Below are 25,885 nucleotides of genomic sequence, written 5' to 3' on the forward strand. Positions count from 1 at the left end.
ACAGGACTATGCACAACAAATTAGCAGGCACTAAGGCAGAATACTTTTCACAGCAGAAAGACCAAGTCTGTCCCTTTCTGATGCACATCTTCAGTTTTGGGTCAAAAGCTAGTGGTGGAGGTCAAGGCCAAGGTCAACCTAAGGAGTCCACAATAGCATGCATCAGTGGAAATGTTGCAGGACAGACAGACATGGAGGAAAAAGTAAAAATGCTCTTGTGACCATCAGCACCTGCCTTCACTGCCTAGGGAGTCCCTTCTCCTTGTAGCAAAGGCTGAACAAATTCTCTGGGATTTTCACTTAGTAACCTGATATTCTGGCAAGTCAGACAACTGAATTAACTACGTTGAATATTCCACTCCAACGCCCATACATGAACCTGGTTGTGCTCATAGCCTACTGCCTCACTGCTGTGATGTCTTGGGCAGATCCTGGAGCATGATTTTGAAGACAGACCAGGGCCCTTCTCTACATCCCACATCTCTGCCTCTCAAGTCCAGTCAGGCTATAAACATATGGCAGGGACTAGACCATCAACTACTGTGAACTCTACCAGTTCAATGAGTAGCAAATAATGTCAACAAAGTATGGCCACAAAAGTTCTCTTCTGTCACAACCGACATAGCCTGTGGTGAAAATTGCTGATGCATAGAGATATGAGGGGTAGGAGACACCATCTATTTACTACATAGCACAAGTGGGAGAGAACTATAACGAAATACCTTTCCCTCACTACATCCCAGGGTGACCTGCAAATATGCCACTTATTCTTTTCTCTTGTGAGTATAGTGAGCATGATTAAACACAATAGCTCTCTGGGAAGAGCAAGAATAAAGGAGTTTTCAGAATGAGTTGTAAGATATGTATGATGCTTACTAAGTGGAACTCACAATTGTCCTGTTTAATGTCAGTCTCCTTGTTTTGAGAATGCTTCAGGTGACAAAGGCCTGTGTCAGCAGTATGGATGATGAGATTCCTGGAAGGCTGAACCTCTGCTGGTACAGGCATAAAACTCCTCCAGAAATGGCTTCTTTTTATTAACTAAAGAAACTGAAAATGCCTTTCTCCTCTCAATTTTAATGTAACTGGTTAAGCAGCCAGGAGAGGCGAGTGTGGTGGTACACACCTATGGTCCCTGCTACTCATGAAGTTGAGGCAGGGGAATCGCTTGACCCCAGGAGTTCAAGGTTACAGTGAACTATGATTGCACCACTGCACTCCACCCTGGGCAACACAGCATGATATTGTCTCAAAAAAAAAAAAATGCTAGTAAGTACCAAATGTATGATTGATCTATGTCAATCATCGCATAGAGCAGAGACCATCTAGCTCCCAACTAACATTAATGCCATCACCAAGCCAAGTAATTAGGAAACAGAAATTTCTGACTTGAATAGAGAACCTTAAAAGCCATGATAAATAAAATTCATTATAATTTGGATGAAATATTTAATGGAAAATAAAAACTTATTCCAAACGGATAAGGTTAATCTGGAGAAATGTTTCAGCCATAAAACCTAAAACTGGATTTGAGTAAACACTGAGGTTCTTAGTTAACACCTCCATTGTATGTAAACAGGTTTAAAACAAAAAAAATTATTTTCTGATTTGGTTCTGTAATCATGGGCCTCAGAGAAAGACACTGCCACAGCTTCCTAACCCTTTTGGCATTTTTTTTTTTTTTTCCGGAGTCTTGATTTGTGGCCAGGCTGGAGTGCAGTCATGCAATCTTGGGTCACTGCAACCTCCACCTCCTAGGTTCAAGCGATTCTCCTGCCTCAGAATCCCAAGTAGCTGGGACTGCAGGCACCCACCACCACGCCCAGCTGATTTTTGTATTTTGTAGAAATGGGGTTTCACCATGTTGGCCAGGATGGTCTTGATCTCTTGACCTCGTGACCTGTCTGCCTCAGCCTCCCAAAGTGCTGGGATTACAGGCATGAGCCAACGCGTCCAGCTCCCTTTTGTCATCTCTTGATGGAACCTCAAAGAAGAGATCCTTGGGGGAAACTGAATTTCTTTTTGCTTCCTTCTTGAAAGTTCTCTAGAAGAAGTTGTAACTGGGTAACAAGCTCTAAGTCCCTGGCTCAGCCTGCAGGCAAGAGAGCGGGGTGAGTTGACATTGAGTTTTCACTTGACTGCAGGAGATTAAGGTTTCCAGTCACCTCAGGAAAAGACAAGAACTCTGTTCTTGCAGTGGAACATAGCTATCTGTGATGGGTAAGTGAAGACATAACCCACAGGCTCCCATTCTTGGACATTTTCCTGATTTTTCTTCATGACAACACATCTAGAAAACCCATCTACCAAATCCTATTTAAGTAAAATGTTGGGGTCTGTGTGTTTCCTAAACAAAGGAATGAACACACAAGACAACACAGGATTAGACAAACATGGCGGCCACCCGGAACAACACGCTCTGCTTTATTTTATACAGTCGTTTGTGGAATGTTGCCAAGTCACAAGACACATTGTTGTTTTTCTGACCTTTCCCTGACTTTCTGGATTTTCAAGATGTTTACACATAAACCAGCCCCCAGGGTCTGCTGTTTGCAGCTGGCTCCTTTGTCCTCCCTGTTTGCAGGGAAGAAATGCCCTGCTTCGTTTGCAAGAGCAGAACTTATCGGGAATGTCTCATTTGTGAGCACGTAGTCCTCTACATTTCCCCTTTCTTTATTTACAAGTTTGAATTTCTTTCAAAACCATCATTACATGTTGGGCTCACTGGGATTCGGTGTTTGCCCTTTGGCACCGTCTCCAGCAGACTGTGAAAATGACAAAGGCAAGAACAACAATCAATATATTACTAGAAAGAGAGGTCAGCAAAGTTTTTACAGGGCTCATAGGGTTCAAAGATGTCAAACTTTGTGCAATACCAGTCATCAAATCTGCACCAGTCAGCAATGGTAACTGATTGCAAAATGTTTCAGAAATGTTCTGTGTTAATTCTTGTATTTCTAGGGAAAGATTATTATGACCAATTAAAAGTCTCTATCTCAGTCCAATTATTTACAGTGCTGTTAAAAGGAACAGGAGTAATACAAAATTGGGTAGTATTCCAATCACATTTCAACAAAGCTCGGGTATTCAACACTGTTAGTTGATCTCCCAACCAAGAAACCACTTGCTCCAGATTATCCACTCATTCAGTCAAATGAGCATCTATGTCTTGTTGCTGCTGCCACAACAAATGTGATTGTTCATGCCATTGTTGCACAAATTCTGCATTTTGTATACTCTGGTGTAGAGCTAATCCAGCAACAGCGGCGGTGGAAGCAATTGCTAGAAGTCCCACCACTGCTGCTATGACGACCCCAACAATTCTCCGGCTGCAGTGGACAAGATCTTGCATTACTTTGTAAATTTGAGTAACCCCAGCAGATTCACTCCAGGCATGTGTTAAGTTCACGGGTAGCCAGGTTTCTTTTCTGGCTCTTAGTATATATATAAATCAGAATGAGACTCATTCCAATTATTATTCCACCAAGTAGTATTTATACAACTTAAGAATGTACAACTGTTTGCACAGTTAACTACCCCTGTATTATTATCCCATTTAAAAATTCCTGTCAACAAGTAAGGCTTTCTTACACATGCAATAACATATCTAGAACTGTTTCAATGCAAAGATATATGGAAAGGGTTAGCAATATTAGTAAGATTTAAGGACATGTTTACCGTGAAAGTGAACATTGGTTTACCAGCAGCTAGCAACTTCCAAATATGACTTTGTATTTGTGAGGTATTAGCCAAATGTGGCATAGGGGGTGATAGGCCACCATCATGCCAAATAATAGTTTCATTGCCATCCGCAGAAATGCTGTGATTACCTTTATGCCAGCGCAGGTTGACATGGCTGAATTTATAGTCTGAAAATCTCCATGTACACTCCAATCTGTAACAAGGTATTTATGACTCTTCCCTTTTACTTCTAACAACAATCGTGGCCCACTACCTCTACATCTAGTCCACTCTAGTTGGGAAACACCTCCGGACGCATCAGGGATAGGGCATAAAGACAATGTACTTGGCAGAGTTTCATTAAGTACTGCAGTATGATTTTTTTTTTTTTTTTTTTTTTTTTTTTTTTTTTTTTTTTTTTTTTTTTTTTTGAGACGGAGTCTTGCTTTGTCGCCGGGACTGGAGTGCAGTGGCCAGATCTCAGCTCACTGCAAGCTCCGCCTCCGGGTTTACGCCATTCTCCTGCCTCAGCCTCCCGAGTAGCTGGGACTACAGGCACCCGCCACCTCGCCCGGCTAGTTTTTGTATTTTTAGTAGAGACGGGGTTTCACCGTGTTAGCCAGGATGGTCTCGATCTCCTGACCTCGTGATCCGCCCGTCTCGGCCTCCCAAAGTGCTGGGATTACAGGCTTGAGCCACCGCGCCCGGCCTGCAGTATGATTATACTTAAAACTTTGAGCCACAATAATCATAGTAAAGGCAGAGATATGACTATGGTTATAGCGAACAGCCCAAGCCTCATGAGAAAGATGCAGACAATGTGGACTACTCCCAAGACATATAGGTAACACTTCAACCCCAAATTGATATGAACTATTTACTGTGCCAGTGTCTAATTCAGGATCCTGGTTTAAAAAAGGCAATGGCATCCAAGCAGTATCATTAGTAAATACTGGGACTTCTCTGTCTCTCCAGGCCACACGTTGATATAAGGGTGGAAAAGGAATATAAGCCCAGTATGTAAATTCTCCAGCCATTACCTGACAATTTACTATGGCCAGCATAGCCAGGAATAAAGTCAGTGTGGTTTTGGGCTGCCCAGCTTATTGAACAACCCCTTCAGCTTCCTGAGTAAGCTTTTTCAGTTGACTCCATGTCGGGGGCTCCGCACGTCGAGTCCCGAAGGTGAATGTTCTCTGAGGGCTCAGATTCAGCTCCTGAAATTCCTTGAGGAACTCTTCGGATCGGCTCCTCTTCGCCATGGCACTGCTTCAGCTGTCGAGATGGAAACCACTCGTCTCCGGCACCTGTACGGACAAGAGCATAGCCTTGGCCCCACTGTAAAATTTTTCCTTTTAAATATTGCCCTTGTAATGAAGGATAATACATCCACAGATCACTGTTTTGTGGCTTTTCTAAAGGCTGTTGAAAATGTTTCACCGCTGCAGACTGCTGTAACTGGCGCCAATGGTTGAGATTCCCCAAAACATCAAATTCTGAAAGCCCTTTTTACTTTACATTTTCTCAACCATTGGCGCCTCCTTGACGAGACACATCTCTAGATAAGAAAGGAAAAAAAGGCAATAAAAGCAATTGTGCAATACATTCCCCTGCCTCTAGGCGCATAAATTGTGAGACTTGTACCATAATAAGGATTCCATCAGTAAAATCAGGATCAATAATTCCTGGGACCACCATTAACCCCCACATAGCGCTGCTGCTTTGACCTAACAAAAGCCCTACATGTGCCTTTGGCAAAGACTCCAGTAGTTAATTTATATATTCCTTCATTAGGAGACAGAGTATAAGGTTGAGTAATAGCTAAGTCAGCAGCAGCACTCTGCTTAGTTGCAGCAAAAAGCTGGGAAACAGGGGTAGGGGGTGATACCCTTAAGGATGACTCGAAGTCATTCCTTGATGTTGTAAGCCATCGCTCACTGGGTATTGCGGTAGGCCTGCATTGTAATTGTTGGGGCTCCAAGCCTGTGGGCCCCGGTTCCCATTTCCCGGGAGGGGTGACAATAAATTTCCACTCTTATCAGTTTTTGAACGGCATTCATTTGTACAATGTCTACCTTTTCCCCATCGTTTGCACTCCCCAGAGTGTAACTTTTTCTCTTTTGCAGTCGGGAAGCCCAGTTTTTCCCGACATTCTTTCTTAAAATGGCCGGGTTTCCCACAATGAAAACATACACCTTGTTTAGAATTATTCTTTAAGGCCTTAGAAGGTGCTCCAGCAAACAACTGAGCATTGTAAATAGCTCCTCCAACGCTTGCACAAGCCCGAATATACTCATCTAAATTAGCTCCACTGGCCTTTAAAGGTCTTAATAATTTTTGACACTCAGGATTAGCATTTTCAAAGGCCAGCGTATCCAGAAGAATTTTAGAAGCAGGGCCCACACCTACTGTCTTCAATACAGAATCCTGAAGACGGGCTACAAAATCTGGATACGGCTCATTGGCTCCTTGTAAGATTTTTACAAATGACAAAGAAGTTTTACCTGCTATCTCAACTTTAGTCCATGCTTTTAGGAACAGAGTTTTAATCTGAGTGAGGGCAATATCATCTAGGCCTGCTTGAGCATTAAGAGTGGTGTATTGTCCAGAACCCGTAAGCTGTTCTTCAGTAGGTCCTAGGGGATTTCGGGTAGCATTTTTTCTAGCTTGTACTCTTGCTTCCTCCCACCACCAACTTTTTAATTGAAGCCATTGTGAATGATCAAGGACAGCCTGTCCCAATGTTTCCCAGTCAATAGGAATCATCATATGTTCTGAAGAGAAGGAATCGAGAAGGCCAAGAACAAATGGTGACTGAGGTCCACAATTAGAAATTGCAGCTTTCATTTCTTTCAAAAATTTAAATTGTAGGGCTGTAAAAGTCACATTCTGGCCACCGTTTGGGAACTGAGCATTGAGGCCAAAAGCAGCCCGTGTTATGGGGAATAAATCTAATTCCTCGAAATCATCCTTGTCCTTCGATTCCTTCTTTTCTCCTACAGGAGTAAAAGGCACAGAGAAAACCTGACCTGACATAGGCAAAGAGGTTGGAGGTGGAGGCAAAGGGAAATCTTTTTCCAAAGGAGCAGAAGGGAAGGCTCATGGCAGAGAGATAGGAGAAACAGGAGCAGCGGTACCTTGCAATTTTAACAACTGTTGTAACATCTCTAAAATATGCTGCAAATCAGAATTTCCTTCAGATGAAGGAGGCATTAGCTCTTCTTCCAATTCCTTGTCCTCAACAACCAGGGCATAAATATGTTCCTCTCTAGGATCATTCCTCTCTAAAGCTTCAGATGCCTCACCTCCTGTGGCAGTATCACCACGCTCTGAGTCAGTTTCAAGTAACTCTAATGCCTGAGTAATGGAACTACACAAAGTCCACAAAGTCAGAGGCATTGTTTGCCCTCACTGATGAGCTCGACGCAGGACTTTAACCACTTGTAACCATTCCTTTTGATTTAACAGTACTTTGGTTTGATATTGAAACCAGTAAAAATGTTGTTGAACATGGGCAAACAATCACTTCAAAGTCTTTTCTTTTACTTCTACTCCTATAGACATCAACAATCCCTGGAGTAACTGCAAATATTCAGAGGCCAGAGAGGTGGAATTCCCCATAATTTTCCTGTGGGTCCCCCTTCATTTATTTACCTGCCCAGGGTGTTCCCCCTCCAGTTCCTTGCTCTCATGGAGCCACGGATCCTGCTCGCTGCACCAGATATTGGGGTCCACGTGTTTCCTAAACAAAGGAATGAACACACAAGACAACACAGGACGAGACAAACATGGCGGCCACCCCGAATGACACGCTCTGCTTTATTTTGTACAGTCATTTGTGGAATGTTGCCAAGTCACAAGACACATTGTTGTTTTTCTGACCTTTCCCTGACTTTCTGGATTTTCAAGATGTTTACACATAAACCAGCCCCCAGGGTCTGCTGTTTGCAGCTGGCTCCTTTGTCCTCCCTGTTTGCAGGGAAGAAATGCCCTGCTTCGTTTGCAAGAGCAGGACTTATCGGGAACGTCTCATTTGGGAGCACATAGTCTTCGACAGTAAAATGTACAATTTCCCATTTTGAATTAGTTGGATATATTGGGCCAGCTACAAGACTGCAAGCTCCTTGCTGGCAGCATCTTAACTCTTGGAAACCTGGAGGTGGAGTACAGTGTTATTTGACTTTTTAGCAAGGTCTCAACTATTTTAATCTACACAAAGACTCACTTTATTTCTTAACAACTTTTGCTTATAATCATGTTTCTCTTCCCTGTGAATTATCTGATGTTGAAAAATAATACTTCTGAAGCTTAAGGTACCATACTCTTTATCACAAAATAAAAACATTTCGAAGGGGCCCAAACAAACAAAGAAAACCCCAGCCTGGTTCCATCACACTTGGAAGTGCAAGGATCTCAACTACTTTCTCTGAAGTTGAAATAAATGATACAAAAAAAAAAAGAAAAGCAAGAGGTCTCAAGTGAAATACCTAACTGTACCTTAAGGTCTGGTGCTATGAAATGCATCTAAATAATTAAGTTTCACATATCTACAGGGCTCAAGGGGGCCCATCCTGTGAATCTGAAACAAGGTGTGCTATTGTGGGACTGTCGCTATACACTTCAGCAGCCTGACTTTAGTAAGCAGCTTACTGGGAGAGTGAAATCCCTTAAGAACTGAATCTCCAAAAGGAAAACCATAAAGTGACTCATTTCTCACCAGCATGACTCTCATATAACTGTGAAGAATTTATAGACTTAAATCAGTTACTCTCCATTGTGAACCGTACAATGTTGAATGAAAGATGACTGTGCACTAGAGTTCCCCACACTTACTACATTCATAGGTTTGCTCTCTAATGTGAATTGTGTGGATTTTCTCATGACTACTAAGAGTTATTCTCTGACTGAAGGTTTTTCCACATTGATTACATGTATAAGGTTGCTCCCTACTGTGAATTCTCTGATGTCGAGTAAGGTGAGACCTTTGTCGGAAGGATTTTCCACATTCAGTGCATACATACGGTTTCTCTCCAGTGTGAATTCTCTGATGTTGGGTAAACTGTGAATGCTGACTGAACGCCTTGCCACACTCACTACATTCATAAGGTTTCTCACCAGTATGAATTCGGTGATGCTGAATGAGAGAGGAGCGAATATTGAAGGCCTTCCCACAGTCACTGCACTCATAGGGATTCTCTCCAGTGTGAATTCTCCGATGGCGGATAAGGTGTGCACTCTGGCTGAAGGCCTTCCCACAGTCACTGCACTCATAGGGCTTCTCTCCATTGTGTGTTCTCTTATGCTTAATTAGGGTGGATATCTGTCCAAAGGTTTTCCCACACTCATTACACTCATAGGGTTTCTCACCAGTATGACTCCTCTGATGTTGAATAAGGTGTGACCCCTGGCTAAAGGCCTTCCCACATTTGTGACACTCATAGGGTTTCTTTCCATTATGTATTCTCTGATGCTGAACAAGGGAAGAAAGCACACTGAAGGCTTTATCACATTCATTACATTCATAGGGCTTCTCGCCATTGTGTGTTCTTTGATGGTGAATAAGATTAAAACTCTGGCTGAAAGCTTTTCCACACTCACTACATTCATAGGGTTTCTCTCCTGTGTGAATTCGCTGATGCTGAATAAGATGTCCCTTTTGACTAAAGGTTTTCCCACACACACTACAACCATAAGGTTTCTCTCCAGTGTGAACTATCTGATGCTGGATAAGGGACAGATGAGCACCAAATGATTTTCCACAGTCATTGCAGATATACGGTTTCTCTCCAGTGTGAATTCTCTTATGTTGAATAACTTGTGAGTGTTGACTAAAGGATTTCCCACATTCATTACACCTATAAGGTTTCTCTCCTGTGTGAATTCTCTGATGGACAGTAAGAGTTCGGTTCAGGCTAAAGGATTTTCCACACTCACTACATTCATAAGGCTTTTCTCCTGTATGGATTCTCTGATGCTGAATGAGAGATAATCGTGTAGTGAAGGCTTTGCCACCCTCCTCACAGTCATAAGGTTTCTCTCCAGAATGAATTCTCTGATGCTGAATAAGGTGTGATTGTCTGTTGAAGGCTTTCCCGCATTCTCTGCACTTGTAAGGTTTCTCTCCACTATGAATTCTCTGATGATGAATTAGACTAGAGCTATGACTAAAGGCTTTTCCACACTGATTACACTCATGAGGTTTCTCTCCTGTATGAATTTTTAGATGTTGAATATAAGATGAATGTGTACTAAAAGCTTTCCCACATTTAATACACTCATAGGGTTTTTGTCCAGTGTGAATTTTACAGTGCTGAATAAAGTAAGAGTGAGCACTGAAAGATTGGCCACAATCCTCACATGTGTAGGGTTTCTTACCATTGTGGATTCTCTGATGTTTACTGAGGATAGAGGGCCGACTAAAAGCTTTTCCACATTCATTGCACTCATAGGGCTTCTCTCCACTATGAATTCTCTGGTGCTGGTTAAAAGCTGTGTTCTGATTGAAAGTTTTTCCATGCCCAGTACACTCAAATGGTCTGTCTGGATTGTTCATCCTCTGATTCTCACTAAGAACTGAAATCTGTCTGGGTACTTTCACTAACACATCTGTCTGACAGGCTCTTTCTCCTAATTGGAAACTCTGGAGGTTAGTGTGGTCCTCATGTTGTTTCAAGTTTTCTACATTTGGCACACTTGGATGAAGACTCTTCTCTCTACACACTCTAACATGTTTGTCAAGATTTGAGTCTGTAATGCGGTTTTCTCCAACAGCATTGAACTCGTGGCCATTCTCTCTAGAGAGGGTTTTCACACATCTCATAGTAATTGCTCTGAAATTGTTCTTCTGGGAGAAGGAGTTCTTAACTCCTTCTACTACATATTTTCTCCAGCAATTCTCTAACTTTCCCTCAGTTTTATTCATCTCTTCAGTTTCCTTAAAAATATTCCTTACATGATCTTCTGATTCTGCTCTCTGGGATTCCAATTCTTCAGAAATTTCCTGCTTTGGAATCAATTCCTCTTTTTCAATCATAGAATCACAGCCTGAAAGAATGAAAAAAAAAAAAAAGTGAAACACTTGCATTTTACTATGAGAGGAAGAATTAGAGAATAAGCAGGAATATTTATATCAAACAAGTATCTTCTTGTAGGATAATACTGATACTCAGAATGCAAATTTAAAAAAAGCAACAAATATGACCCCCTTGGGAAGAGGAGAAAGAGAAGCATGCTGGTAAAGCAATGAATACTGGTGTGGGAAGGAAGAAGGAAGGTAATATGCCCAAGGTCAAAGGCTTAAATCTGCAACTAGGCTGACCAGGAACATATGGAGTAGGAAAGGCAAGATCTGAGAAAGGATTTGAGGAGGGTTATCAGGAAGGAGGAATTGGAGGTTGCCTCCACTATTCATGTCATTGCTGCATACTTTGTAAACAAGGTATCTTCTTATGGCTTACACATAGCATATTCAAATATTTGTTGAAAATAAATGATAAATGACTCATAATGAATGAGGTGTACATCAGTGCAATAGATGATGAAAAAAACTATTTGATCTGGACAACTTGGTTTCACAGAAGCAAATCAGGAAAAACAGAGAAAAGCAGCAACCTACTCAGGCCAAGTATATACAACAGTTCCAAGTCACACATTTCCAGTGAACAAAAGTGTCCAAAAATTTGTGAAAACTATAAAACTGAATTCTGAGACCCAATGAAAGCAAGCTTATTAAAAATAAAAATCCAAAACAAACCAACTAAGCAAACAAAAAAAAACAAGCACTAAGTCACATAGATACAAAGACTGTGGGAAGGATAACTGAGGTCAGAACAGTAAGAGGACAGCCCTGTGTTGAGATACCACAAAATAACAATGGAATCTCCCTTTTGCAAATGGTGTTTATCATTAGTTATAACGGGATGCTCCTTGAGACTGCACTGCTTGAATAGGGAGACTGAGCTAAAAATACTAACTGGATGAGCTCTAAAATTGGGCTAAATATGGCTGGGTGCAATGGATCACGCTTGTAATCCCAGCACTTTGGGAGCCCAAGGTGGGTGGATCACCTGAGGTCAGGAGTTCCAGACCAGCATGGCCAACATGGCAAAACCACATCTCTACTAAAAATCCAAAATTTAACTGGGCATGGTGGTGGGTGCTTCTAATCCCAGCTACTTGGGAGGCTGAGGCAGGAGAATAGTGTGAACTCAGGAGGTGGAGGTTGCAGTAAGTCAAGATTGTGCCACTGCACTCTAGCCTGGGTGACAGAGCAAGACTCTGTCTCAAAAAATAAAATAATAAAATACAATAAAATAAATTAAAAAAGTAAAATAAAATAGGGCTAAGTAATCTTAATAGAGTTCCATGAACTACTCACGGTACTACAGAGGGACTGATTTTGCCATTCAGAGTATGAAAGGAAAAACAAACTTCATAATTTACTCTAAAACCTACAAACAGTGTCCTAGAAGATAAACATCCTGAATTTAGGAAGAAAAATTTCTGAGGTATCTGAGGAGTTGAGTCCTCAAGATACTCTCAGGACTAAAGTCTAAAAGATGATTCTATTAGGTGTTATTTTGCTGGGGAGGAGACAAAATAAATGTGAACAAAGTGAGAAACCACAAGACAGAGTCATCCGTAAGACAAGAACCAACATCTCACACTAAAGTTCATGTAGCCATTTCCCTCAGATATCTGGTGATCCTTGGTTGGCTGTGTGTATTTTCTTTCTTTCTTTCTCTTTTTCTTTTTTTCCTGAGATGGAGTTTTTTTTGCTCTTGTTGCCCAGGCTGGAGTGCAATGGCACTATCTTGGCTCACCACAACCTCTGCCTCCTGGGTTCAAGTGATCCTCCTGGGTTCAAGTGATCCTCCTGCCTCAGCCTCCCGAGTAGCTGGGATTACAGGCATACACCACCATGCCTGGTTTATTTTGTATTTTTAGTAGAGACAGGGTTTCTCCATGTTGGTCAGGCTGGTCTTGAACTCCTGACCACATGTGATTCGCCCACCTTGGCCTCCCAAAGTGCTGGGAGTACAGGTGTGAGCCACCACGCCTGGTCGGCTGTGTGTATTTTCAAATGAGACAATAAAAAGATGCTTGGGACCTCTGTGTATGAGTGTACTTGTTAACTGGAAAGGTACTTGAGTGAGGTGATTATAAGTTCACAGCAACCCTAAATACTAAAAACTGAGCTGTCTTTGCTCAGCTTTGGTTTCTTTTGAGGCAATTTCCTGGGTTTTGCCCTAAATATATGATGCCTTGCTGTTAGGTATTCTTAGTGCAGGGTAGGGAGAAGGATGTGGTAGTAGCGTCAATCACTTCTGTATTTAGATTATTTAGTTAATACCTTAGGTTCAGGTTTTTTAGGACAAAAACAAACAAACAAACAAGAAACTTCATAAGTGGTATATTTTTCTATCAAGAGGTATAAAACATCTGGTTGTATTTTTTCATGTGATGCTAACATACTTAATGGTCATTATCTAGATTCACTTTCAAATTTGGGATTGTGAAATAGTGATGTTTCAGTTCTGTCATTCCTTGGTTTTTTAGCCAAAATTTCCATGAAGTTAAACTTCTTGTCATCAATTGGGTATCCTGCCTTTCTAGTATTGTACCTAATACTAGATGTACAATACATCTAGTAAAGGCAGAATGCTCGATTCTTTTATTTACCAGTTTTCAGAGTGATGAATCAGTTTCCTAGCTTTCCTCAAAGGTGACCAATGAGTAGGACTTTTTTTTTCTACCAGCCTTAATAAAGCCTAGGACCAACCTTTGATAAGGTGATCCAATGGCATGTTATCTTCCTGTCAAAAGGAGACTTAATCCTCTCAAGAGGATATCATACAGAGCCTCTATGCCTTTTTATCCATAATAATTAACACTCAGAGCTGGAACAGTGGTGCATGCCTTTAATCCCAGAGACTTGGGAGGCTGAGGTGGGAGAATTGCTTGAGCCTGGACATTCCAGACCAGCCAGGTAAGCATAGAGAAATCCCATCTCAAACACACAACACACACACCACTCAAGTAACAGAAAGCATGTGGGGGAAAAAAAAAGAAAAAATAAGAGATCAAGAGAGAAAATACATGATAGAAACAAACCCACAGGGGTCCCAGTGGCGTGGGCAGTGTATGGAGCAACAGTAGGCAGCCCAGCTTCAGGAGGGCTCTTGGCAAACTGCATCCCACAGGCACCTGCCACATGCCCTCCCTGCTACCAAGATGCCCAAGAGGAGGGTCAGCTCAGCTGAAAGGGCAGGGAAGGAAGAAGAGCCCAGGAGGAGATTGGTGAGGTTGTTAGCTAAACTGCTTCTGCAAAAGTGGGAATGAAGCCCAAAAAAGGAAGAAGGAACAAATCTTCAGATAAGAATGCAAATAAAAGAAAGAATGAGAACACAACAACAAAACTGGCCAAAGTGACTAATCAGGAAACTAAAAATGATTCACCTGCAGAAAATGAAAGCTATGGTGGCAGGCACCAGTAATCCCACTTACTTGGGAAGCTGAGGCAGGAGAATTGCTTGAATCTGGGAGGTGGAGGTTGCAGTAAGCCAAGATTGTGCCACTGCACTCCAGCTTGGGTGACAGAGTGAGAGTTCTCCATCAAAAAAAAAAAAAAAAAAAAAAAAAGGCAGGTGCGGTGGCTCACGCCTATGATCACAGCACTTTGGGAGGCTGAGGTGGGCGGATCACTAGGTCAGGAGATCAAGACCATCCTGGCTAACACGGTGAAACCCCATCTCCACTAAAAAATACAAAAAAATTAGCCAGGCATGGTGGCGGGCGCCTTTAGTCTCAGCTACTCGGGTGGCTGAGGCAGGAGAATGGCATGAACCTGGGAAGTGGAGCTTGCAGTGAGCTGAGATCGCGCCACTGCACTCCAGCCTGGGCGACAGAGCGAGACTCCATCTCAAAAAAAAAAAAAAAAGGAAGAAGGAAAGAAAAGAAGAAAATAAAATAAAATTGAAACTAAAAATGAGAGCTGGGTGTAGTGGCACACATCTATAGCCCCAGCTACTCGAGAGACTCATGCAAGAGGATGGCTTGCAACCAGGAGTTAGAGGCCAGCCTGGGCAACATAGCAAGACCCCATCTCTAAATACAAAAACAAAACAAATCAGCCAGGCATGTGACTCAAGCCTGTAATCCCAGCAGTTTGGAAGGCTGAGGCAGGTGGATTGCCTGAGTCCAGGAGTTCGAGACAGCCTTAGCAAAATGGCTGGGGAGGTCTCATAATTATGGCGGAAAGCGAAAGGCAGGTCTTACATTGCAGCAGACAAGAGACAGAATGAGAATTAAGTGAAATGAGCTTCCCCTTATCAAACCATCAGATCTTGTGAGATGTATTCACTAACACAAGAACAGTATGGGAGAAACCGCTCCATGATTCAATTATCTCCCACCCAGTCCCTCCCACAACACATGGGAATCATGAGAGTGCAATTCAAGATGAGATTTGGGTAGGAACACAGAGTCATACCATATCACCACATATTCAAGAAGCTCTGAGAATCCTAAGATACAAAGAAAACCACACCTGGGTATAACACAGTCAAAACTACTGAATACCTGAGGAAAAAAATATCAAAAAACAGCACGAGGAAAAAGACGTTATCTTCAAGGTAACAATAAGACTGAAAGTTGACTTTGTGATTTTAGAGGTGGAAAACAACAGAAAAAAGGACATTTTTTAATTTTGAAGAAAACAACTGCCATGCTAGAATTCTACATTCACCAGAAATATTGAGAAATAAAAGCTTGAAAATTCCACTTCCAGGATAACAGTATAAACTGGAATTCAGTGGATTCACTTCTTGCAAAACAAAGCAAGAACTATTTAAAAAGAAAAAAACAAACCAAACAACCATTTAAAGTCTCTAGCAATTGCCCTGAGGGAAAACAGCAGAGGAAGAAATATTTATGCAAGAAATTCGACTACAATTTGGTAAGAATAGGGAGAGTACATAGAATTCCTCGTTTTGTTCTCCCCCTCTTCTCCTCCATCCTCTCTCTCACTTCCCTCTCTCTTCTCCCCACCAGCCTCCTTCCTGGAGAGTTTGTGGCATTTGAATCACAACCTGCTCCATCCCCTCCCTCACCCCCAGCTCAGTACAACAGATGGTCCACTCTAGGCAGATGTGGCCAAGAAGGGGCTCCCTCTCCCCTCAGTTTCCAATGAAAGCTTACCATATCTCACCAGGAGGATAGGCCTCCAGCAGTTTTCATCCCCTCCAACTCCAAGTTAAAGAGGCTAAATTCCAGTGAATGAGGCTGACAGGACAAGGGCTCCCTTCCTCCATTCAGCTTCTCTCCAAGGGCAGAGGCATAGCAGGCCAAGACTATTTGGGACCTGACTGCTCTGGCCCCAGCTTGCTCATAGGCAGAGGTTCCACAATGGGAAGACCATAGACTACTGCCTCACTCACTGCCCAAGGAAGTGGCTCTGAGAGTTTGCCTACGAGGAGAGGCAGTCCATCAGAGAATTCTCAAGCTCTTCCTTAAAGAACTGACTTTATTTGAAACAGAGCATAGGGGAGGTTCAAGTCTAGGGTAACTCTCAAGAATAGCTCTTTAAATTAATAAGACACTAAACCACAGGTCAGCTGGTTTATCAGAGAGAATTAGGGAAAGAGACAGCTTCTGGAGTCAGAATAAACCTCAAAGATGGACTTTAAACAATACACCTGCCCAAATTTAATTGGATCAGACTGCTGAGCAATTCATGTTCTCGGGTAGGGGTCCCTAACCCCTAAGCCATGGACGGGTTTTGATCTGTGGACTGTTAGGAACAGGGCTGCACAGCAGGAGGTGAGCAGTGGGTGAGTGAACGAGCATTACTCCCTGAGCTCTGCATCCTGGCCGATCAGCCACAGCACTGGATTCTCATAGGAGCACGAACCCTGTTGTCAACTGCAGATGCAAGGGATCTAGGTTGCGTGCTTCTTATGAGAAGCTATTGCTAGATAATCTGAGGTGAAACAGTTTCATCCCAGAACCATCCCTTCTCACCTAATCCATGGAAAAACTGACTTCCATAAAACTGGTCCCAGGTGCCAAAAAGGTTGGGAACCACTGCCCTAGGGCACGTCAAAAACACCAGAGCAATCTGCCTGCAATTAGTGGACCCTAATGGGAACGATGTAATACCATCTGAAGTAGATAGCTTCACAGGGAGATCAGGGAGAGAGACAGAGAGTTGTGCCAAAAAGGTTATCATTGCAGGATGACTCTGATTATGCTCTAGGCTCCATATGGTGAAGAAAATGTATGCCACTGAAATAGTTTCACTAAGTCATAAAACACATAAACTACCAAACAACAAAAACAAGTTCTAGAGAAGGGGGAGGGGAACCAGTAACCAGAATTCCTGTATTACCTAAAATGTCTGTTTTCAAAAAAAGCAGGAGACACGCAAATAAATAAATAAATAAATAACAATAAAATGTGACCCATAACACAGGAAAAATGCAAGAACACAAACTGCCTGTGAGAGAGGCCAGAAGTCAGATTTAACAGATTTCAAAGGAGCTATGATAAATATGTTCCAAAAACTCAATGAACCATGCTGACTGAAGTAAAATTAGGTATGAAGACAATGTCTCATCGAGTACAGAATATCAATAAAGACAAAAATTATTTCAAAGGCAACTAAATGGAAATTCTAAAGTTGAAAAGTACAATAATCTGAAATAAAAATTAATTGGTGGGGCCAACAATAGATTTGAATGGGCAGAAGAATCAATAAACTTGAAGATAAACTGCGAGAAAAAAGAATTTTAAAAAATGAATGGAGCCTCAGGCAAGTGTGGAATACCTTTAAGCACATCTATACACACACAATAGAGGAATCAGGAGAGGAGACAGAGAAGGTGCAGAAGAAAATATATGAACCACCAATGGTCAAAGAACTCCGAAAGGAAAATATCTTGGGCCCCCAAAATCACTAAGGAAAACTCAAGCTGGAAACTGCTTAGGGCAAACCTGCTTCCCATTCTATTCAAAATTATCCCTCTGCTCATTGAGGTAGATGCATATCTGATTGCCTCCTTTGGAAAGGCTAATCAGAAACTCAAAAGAAAGTAACTATTTATGTCTCACCTATCTGTGATCTGGAAGCTCCCTCCCCACTTCAAGTCTTCCTGCCTTTGCTTCAAGTTGTCCCACCTTCCCAGGCTGAACAGATGTACTTCTTACATATATTATTGATGTGTCATGTTTCCCTAAAATGCATAAAACCAAGCTGTGCCCCGACCACCGTGGGCAAATGTTGTCAGGACCTCCTTGAAAGAGATCAAATGAAATCCACAGGCAGACAGCCCGGGCGGCGCCTTGAGCCTAGTTAAAATTGACCCCGGACCTAACCGATTATGTTATCTATAGATTCCAGACGTTGTATAGACAAGCATTGTGAAAGTCCCTGTCTTGTTCTTTTTCTGTTCTAATTACCAGTGCTTGCCATATATCTCACAACTTCCTGAGCCCCGTATAAACACATCCCACCATATGTCTCTCAACTTCCTGAGCACATCCCACCATATGTCCCCCCACCATATATCTTTCAACTCAAAGACTACCATATATCTCAACTTTGGAAGGACACCACCTGGAAAGTCCCCGATAAGGACACAGCCATTTGTGAAAGCGCGGGAACCAATAGAAAACTGCTAAATGTATAAACTTAAAATGTTAACCAATTGTAATGCTGTAACCTAGAGAATTCCCTTGTTCCTCTGTAACTTTACAAGTCCTGTTTACATTAGGCTATAAAAAGCAAGCGCACGCATTGTTCGGGGCCCTCTTGTATGTTGTGGAACGGAGGGACCAAGTTTGAACTTGCAGTAAAGATCCTTGCCGCTTGGCTTTGACTCTGGACTCTGGTGGTCTTCTTTGGGGAATAAACGGTCTGGGCATAACACTCCTCAGGCTGTGTCACAGCACATCCTCAACCTTGGCAAAATCAACTTTCTAAATTACCAGAGACCTGTCTCAGGTTTTCTGGGTTCACAGAACTAATCAAAAGAGTTTAGAATGTATCTCAAAATAAACATGGAAATGCTGTCAGGCCTCTGAGCCCAAGCTAAGCCATCATATCCCCTGTGACCTGCATGTACACATCCAGATGGCCCATTCCTCCTTAACTGATGACATTACCTTGTGAAATTCCTTCTCCTGGCTCATCCTGGCTCAAAAGCTCCCCCGCTGAGCACCCTGTGATCCCTGCCCCTGGCCACCAGAAAACAACCCCCTATGACTGTAATTTTCCTTTACCTACCCAAATCCTATAAAACAGCCCACCTCTATCTCCCTTTGCTGCCTTTCTTTTCGGACTCAGCCCACCTGCACCCAGGTGAAATAAACCACTTTATTGCTCACACAATGCTTGTTTGGTGATCTCTTCACAGGGACGCGAGTGAAAAATGCAACATACCAAAACTTATGGGATGAAGCAAAGGCAGTACTAAAAGGGAATTTTATAGCAATAAATGCCTCCATTTTAAAAGATCCAAAATAATCCCACTTTTATACTTCAAGGAAGTAGAGGTGAACAAACTAACCCCAAAGTGAGAAGGAAGGAAATAATTGAGATTAGAGTAGACATAAATACAATCTGTAGAAAACAATAGAATAGAAAAACAATAGAAAAAACAACAAAACAGTTGGTTTTTTGAAAATAACAAAATGGATAAACTTGTAGCTAGATTAAGAATAAAAGAGAGAAAACTCAAAATCAGAAATGAAAGAGACATTACAACTGATGCCACAGAAATTAAAAGATTGTAAGATACTGCTATGAACAATTACATGCCAACAAATTGCACAATGTAGAAGAAATGGATGAAATCTCAGAAATATACAACCTACCAAGACTGATTCATGAATAAATAGAAAGTCTGAGTAGACCTATACCTAAAACAAGGAGACTGGGCCGGGTGCGGTGGCTCAAGCCTGTAATCCCAGCACTTTGGGAGGCCGAGACGGGCGGATCATGAGGTCAGGAGATCGAGACCATCCTGGGTAACACCGTGAAACCCCGTCTCTACTAAAAAATACAAAAAACTAGCCGGGCAAGGTGGCGGGTGCCTGTAGTCCCAGCTACTCGGGAGGCTGAGGTAGGAGAATGGCGTGAACCTGGGAGGCAGAGCTTGCAGTGAGCTGAGATCCGGCCGCTGCACTCCAGCCTGGGCGGCAGAGTGAGACTCTGTCTCAAAAAACAAACAAACAAACAAAACAACAACAACAACAACAAAACAAAACAAAAAAACAAGGAGACTGAAGCAGTAATCAAAAACCTCCCATTAAACAAGGCCCAGGCCAGGTGTGGTGGCACACGCCTGTAGTCCCAGCTACCTGGGAGGCTGAGGAAGGAGGATTGCTTGAATTTGGGAGTTTGAGGCTTCAGTGAGCTATGATCTCGCCACTGCACTCTAGCTTGGACAACAGTGAGATTCTCTCAAAACAGACAACAAAAATCATATGTTGAATCACAAGGTGATGGTGTTGGGAGGTGGGACCTTTGGGAGGTGATTATGCAGGCAGGTCCCTCATAATTGGGATTAGTGCTCTTATAAAAGAGACCCCAGAGACCTTTGCTCCCTCTGCCATGTGAGGACATAGCAAGAGGTTGCAATTCAGAAGGGGCCGTCATTAGAACCTGATCATGCTTGCACCCTAATCTTGGACTTCCAGCCTTAAGAACTGTGAGAAATAAAGATATTTATTGTGCAGAGGAGGTCAAGAATGCAGTGAGCTATGATGGCACCACTGTACTCTAGCTTGGGCAACAGAGCAAGACCCCATTTAAAAAAAGATGGGCTAAGTTTTTTTCTCAAAGATGACACATAAATGGTCAACAGGTATTAATATATGAAAAGATGCTCAACATCATCAGGAAAATGCAAATGAAAACCACAAAGAGGTATCACTACACACATTAGAATGGCTATTACTTTTTAAAAGCCTGAAAAATAACAAGTGTTGATGATGATGTGTTGGTAGAAATGTAAAATGGTGCAGTCATGCAAAACAACATAGAGGTTTCTTTAAAAATTAAAAATAGAACCATCATATGATTCAGTAATCCCACTTTTGGGTAACTATCCAAAAGAATTGATATCAGAATCCTTTTTCTTTTTTCTTTTGAGATGAAGTCTTGTTCTGTCACCAGGCTAGAGGGCAGTGGTGTGATCCTGGCTCACTGCAACCTCCACCTCCCAGGTTCAAGCAATTCTCCTGTCTCAGCCTCCTGGGTAGCTGGGATTACAGGCACATGCCACCATGCCCAGCTAATTTTTGTATTTTTAGTAGAGACAGGGTTTCACCATGTTGGCCAGGATGGTCTCGATCTCTTGACCTTGTGCACCCACCTTGGCCTCCCAAAGTGTTGGGATTACAGGCATGACCCACCACAGCTAGCCAATGTCAGAATCTTGAAGATAGGTTTGTGCTCCCATGTTCACTGCAGCATTACTCACAATAGCCAAGAGGTGGAAACAACCTAGATGTCCATCAACAGATGGAGGTACAAAGAAAATCTGGTATATCCATACAATGAAATATTCAGCCATAAGATATTGTAGAAAAAAATCTCATATGCAACTACATAAATGAACTTTGAGGACATTATGCTAAGTGAAATAAAGACAGTCATAGAAGGATGAATACTGCATAGTTCCACTTATATGAGGTATCTAAAACAGTCACACCCATAGAAACAAAAAGTGCAATGGTCGTTGCCAGGGGTTGGGGAGAGGGAGAAATGGGGAGTTGCTATTCAGTGGGTATAGGGTTTCAGTCATGCAAGGTTTTGAGAAAGTTCTAGAGGTCTGCTATACAGCGTTTTGCTATTGTATTGTACACTTAAACATGTTTAAGAATGTAGACTGATCCTCGTGTTATATAGTTTTACCACCATTTAAGAAATACTTGAATAATGGCTGAAAACTTCTGATATTTCCTGGAAAACATTAAACTGCACATCCAAGAGGCCCAAAGAACTCCAAGTAGGATAAACACAAAGATACCAACACTCAGAAACATCATGGTAAAAAAAAAAAATGACAAGGAGAAAATCTTGAAAGCAAGAGAAAAACAACTGATCATGTACAAGAGAACCCCAATAAGATAAACAGTAGACTTCTCATCAGAAGTAATGGAGGTCAGAAGACAGTGGATAACATATTCAAAGTTCTGAAAGAAAAAGACTCTCAACCAGGAATTTCCTATCTTGGCCTGGTGTGGTGACTCATGCCTATAATCCCAGCAATTCTAGAGGCCGAGTGGATGGATCACCTGAGGTCAGGAGTTTGAGACCAGCCTGGCCAACATGGTGAAACCCCATCTCTATTTAAGAAAAAAAAAAAAGAAAGCTGGGTATGGTGGCGTGTGCCTGTAATCCCAGCTACTCAGGAGGCTGAGGCAGAAGAATCACTTAAACCCAGGAGATGGAGGCTGCAGTGAGCTGAGATCACACCACTGTACTCCAGCCTGGGCAACAGAGCGAGACTGTCTCTAAAAAAGAAAAAAAAAAAAAAAAAAGAAGAAGTTTCTATCCAGCAAATTATCTTCCAAAAGTGAAGATGAAATACAAGCATTACCAGATAAATATAAACAGATAATTATTGTTACTAGACCCACCTTATAAAAAATACCAAAGAACATTCTTCAGGTTGAAAGCAAGTAAACCCAGATAGAAATGAGAACCCACCAAAAACACAAAGAACAAAGATAAAGGTAATTCTTTAATTACATAAGACAGTATAAATGTATGTATTTAATCTCTCAATTAATTTAAAAAGCAATGTTATAAATCAATTTTATATAATTATATTGTTTAGGCTTTAAGATGTAAACATGTATTATATATGACAACAGCACAAAGGAGGTGGATGAGAGCAGAGTTGTACTGGACAAAGGAAATGACAGCAGATGGTAACCTAAATGTACAGGAACAAATGAAGAAAACCATAAATGGTAAATAAGAAAGTAAACATTAAAAATTTTACCGGCCGGGCGCGGTGGCTCAAGCCTGTAATCCCAGCACTTTGGGAGGCCGAGACGGGCGGATCACGAGGTCAGGAGATCGACACCATTCTGACTAACACGGTGAAACCCCGTCTCTACTAAAAACTACAAAAAACTAGCCGGGCGAGGTGGTGGCGCCTGTAGTCCCAGCTACTCGGGAGGCTGAGGCAGGAGAATGGCATGAACCCGGGAGGCGGAGCTTGCAGTGAGCTGAGATCCAGCCACAGCACTCCAGCCTGGGTGACAGCGCGAGACTCCGTCTCAAAAAAAAAAAAAAAAAAAAAAATTTTACCAATATATACTTTCTCATTTCTTTTCTGTTTCCACAATTGACATAAAGTTATATAAAGTAAAAATTAAAAAAAAAAATTAAAAAAAAAAAAAATTAAAAAAAAAAAAAAAAAAAAAAAAAAAAAAAAAAGTAAAAATTATAAAAATGTATTTGTGGGTTTATAACAAACATATAATTGTAAAACACAGTACATAAAGGAGGAAGATTAAATAGAGCTATATACAAGTAACAATTCTATATCTCATTGAATTTTGTTAGTATAAATCAGAAGTAAATTCTGATGAAATGTATGTGGTAAGCTCTAGAGTCAGCATTAAGAGAATAACTTTCAAAAAGTGAAAATATCAGTAAAGAAATTAAAATGTTATAATAGAAAAATTGTACTCAATGCAGCTGGGCATGGTGGTTCACATCTATTATCACAGTCACTTGCGAGGCTGAGTCAGGAAGATCACTTGAGGCCAGGAGTTTGAGACCAGCCTAGGCAACATAAAAGCAAGACCCTGTTTCTAAAAATAAAATTGGAAAAAAAAAAAGCAAAACAGAACAAAAAAAATCCCACACACTTAGCCAGGCATGGTGGCAGACACCTGTAGTCCCAGGTACTTGAGGCCTGAGGCTCAGGAGGAAGGATCCCTCAGCCCAGGAGTTCAAGGCTACAGAGAGCCTAGGAAACAGGGCAAGACCTGACTTTAAAAATAAAAATAAAGTAAAATCTACTCAATGCAAAAGAAAAAAATTAAGGAGGAATGGTGGAACAGAAAAGACACAAGATATACAAAATACAAAGAGCACAATGGCAGATGTAAACCCAACTACACAACGAACTACAATAAATGTGACTAAACAATTCAAAGAAAAGGCAGAAAGAAAAAAAGAAAGGAAAAAAAGGCAGAGTCACAGTGGATTAAAAAACAATATCCAACTATATTCTATCTATAGGAAATACACTTTAGATTCAAAGATAAAAACAGATTGGAAGTAAAAGAATGGAAAAAGATACACAGATGCTCCTCAACTTACAATGGTGTTATGTCCTGAAAAACCCATGATACGTTGAAAATATAGAAGTTGATATGCTTTGGATCTATGTCCCCACCCAAATCTCATACTGAAATGCAATCCCCAATGCTGGAGATAGAGCCTGGTAGGAAGTGATTGGATCACGGGGGCGGTTTCTCATGAATGGCTTAGCACATCCCCCTGGTGCTGTTTTTGTGATAGAGTTCTAGTGAGATCTGGTTGTTTAAGCGTGTGGCACCTCCTTCCTGTATCTCTTCCTCCTGCTCCAGCCATGTAAGATGTGCCTGCTTCCCCTTCACCTCCTGCTATAATTTTAAGTTTCCTGAGGCCTCCCTAGAAGCAGAAGCTGGTATGCTTCCTGTACAGCCTGCAGAACTCTGAGCCAATTAAACCTCTTTTCCTTACAAATTACCCAGTATCAGGTATTTGTTTATAGTAGTGTGAGAACGGACTAATAAGTAAAAAAATGCATTTAATACATCTAACCTATCAAACATCATAGCTTAGCCTCGCCTACCTTAAACATGCTCAGAACATTTACATTAGCCTACAGTTGGGCAAAATAATCTAATACAAAGCCTATTTTATAGTAAAGTGTTGAATATCATGCAATTTATTGACTACTGTACTGAAAATGAAAAACAGAATAATTTTGTACCATTGTGAAGTTGAAAAATCATAAATCAAATAAGATACCCTGTGTTATGCAAATAGCAACCATAATAAAGCTAGAGTGGTTATACTAATAATGACAAAATAGACTTTAAAATGTAACATGCTACCAGAGATAAAGAGGGACATTTTACCATGATAAAAGGGTCAACTCAAAAGTTATAACACTTGTAAACATATACACAGCTAACAACAGAGCTTCAAAGAATGTGCAATGAAAGGTTGAAAGAATTGGGGTGTTGGGAGCAAGTCCCCCAAAACCTGGCCATAAACTGGCCCCAAAACTGGCCATAAACAAAATTTCTGCAGCACTGTGATATGTCCATAATGGCCCTAACGCCCAAGCTGGAAGGTTGTGGGTTTACGGGAATAAGGGCAAGGAACACCCGGCCCACCCAGGGCGGAAAACCACTTAAAGGCATTCTTAAGCCACAATTAGCAAGAGTAAACTGTCTTAAGAGCGTGTTCCTGCTGCAGTTAACTAGTCCAACCTATTCATTTAATTCGGCCCATCCCTTCATTTCCCATAAGGGATACTTTTAATTTAATATCTATAGAAACAATGCTAATGACTGGTTTGCTGTTAATAAATATGTGGGTAAATCTCTGTTCAGGGCTCTCAGCTCTGAAGGCTGTGAGACCCCTGATTTCTCACTTCATACCTCTATGTTTCTGTGTGTGTGTCTTTAATTCCTCTAGCGCTGCTGGGTTAGGGTATCCCCGACCGTGCTGGTGTCAGCAAGTGGCGTCCATTTGTGGGGGTTCGAATCCAGGTCAAAGGGTCGCCAGAGTGATGGCTGGAATGGAAAACTAGCTGGAGGACACCAAAGTACTCTTAAAGCAATCCCCATGGTGAGTAAGAAGGGGAGCTCGAAAACATCAGGGTAACAATGGGGCAAGTTTGGGGGCTGGTTCTTTCCACCTTGGAACTTTTTCACACTGATGATGAGGAGGAACAAGAGTATAACGAAGTAACAGTAGAGGTTACAGATCATGTTTATTTGCCAGCCAAAGCTAAACCGGCAAAGGAAGGAGAGGTTCATCCCTACTCTTCTGCACCCCCTCATTATTATTTTGAAGAAAATGACCCCACAAATCTTTCTTTTCCAGAGGACACTGTGCAAAAAGTAGTTGCCCCAGTGACTGTTCAAGCAGCGCCTCCAGTGACTGCTCTTAATTCTATTC

The 25,885-nt window shown here is 41.7% G+C and overlaps 1 protein-coding gene across 1 annotated transcript in view; it reads right to left on the bottom strand.

Moving 5' to 3' along the window:
• Positions 1–7,460: 7,460 nt before the first annotated feature.
• LOC117079453 (zinc finger protein 252-like) overlaps positions 7,461–25,885 on the bottom strand; it is a 44,620-nt gene continuing 26,195 nt past the window's right edge. The window contains 2 exon segments of the mRNA XM_033203288.1: positions 7,461–8,497; positions 8,499–10,725. Coding sequence (XP_033059179.1) covers positions 8,446–8,497; positions 8,499–10,725 — 2,279 coding nt within the window. The 3' untranslated portion in view covers positions 7,461–8,445.

Source organism: Trachypithecus francoisi, unplaced genomic scaffold (assembly GCF_009764315.1).
Source record: "Trachypithecus francoisi isolate TF-2019V2 unplaced genomic scaffold, Tfra_2.0 Lachesis_group7, whole genome shotgun sequence".
Lineage (NCBI taxonomy): Eukaryota > Metazoa > Chordata > Mammalia > Primates > Cercopithecidae > Trachypithecus > Trachypithecus francoisi.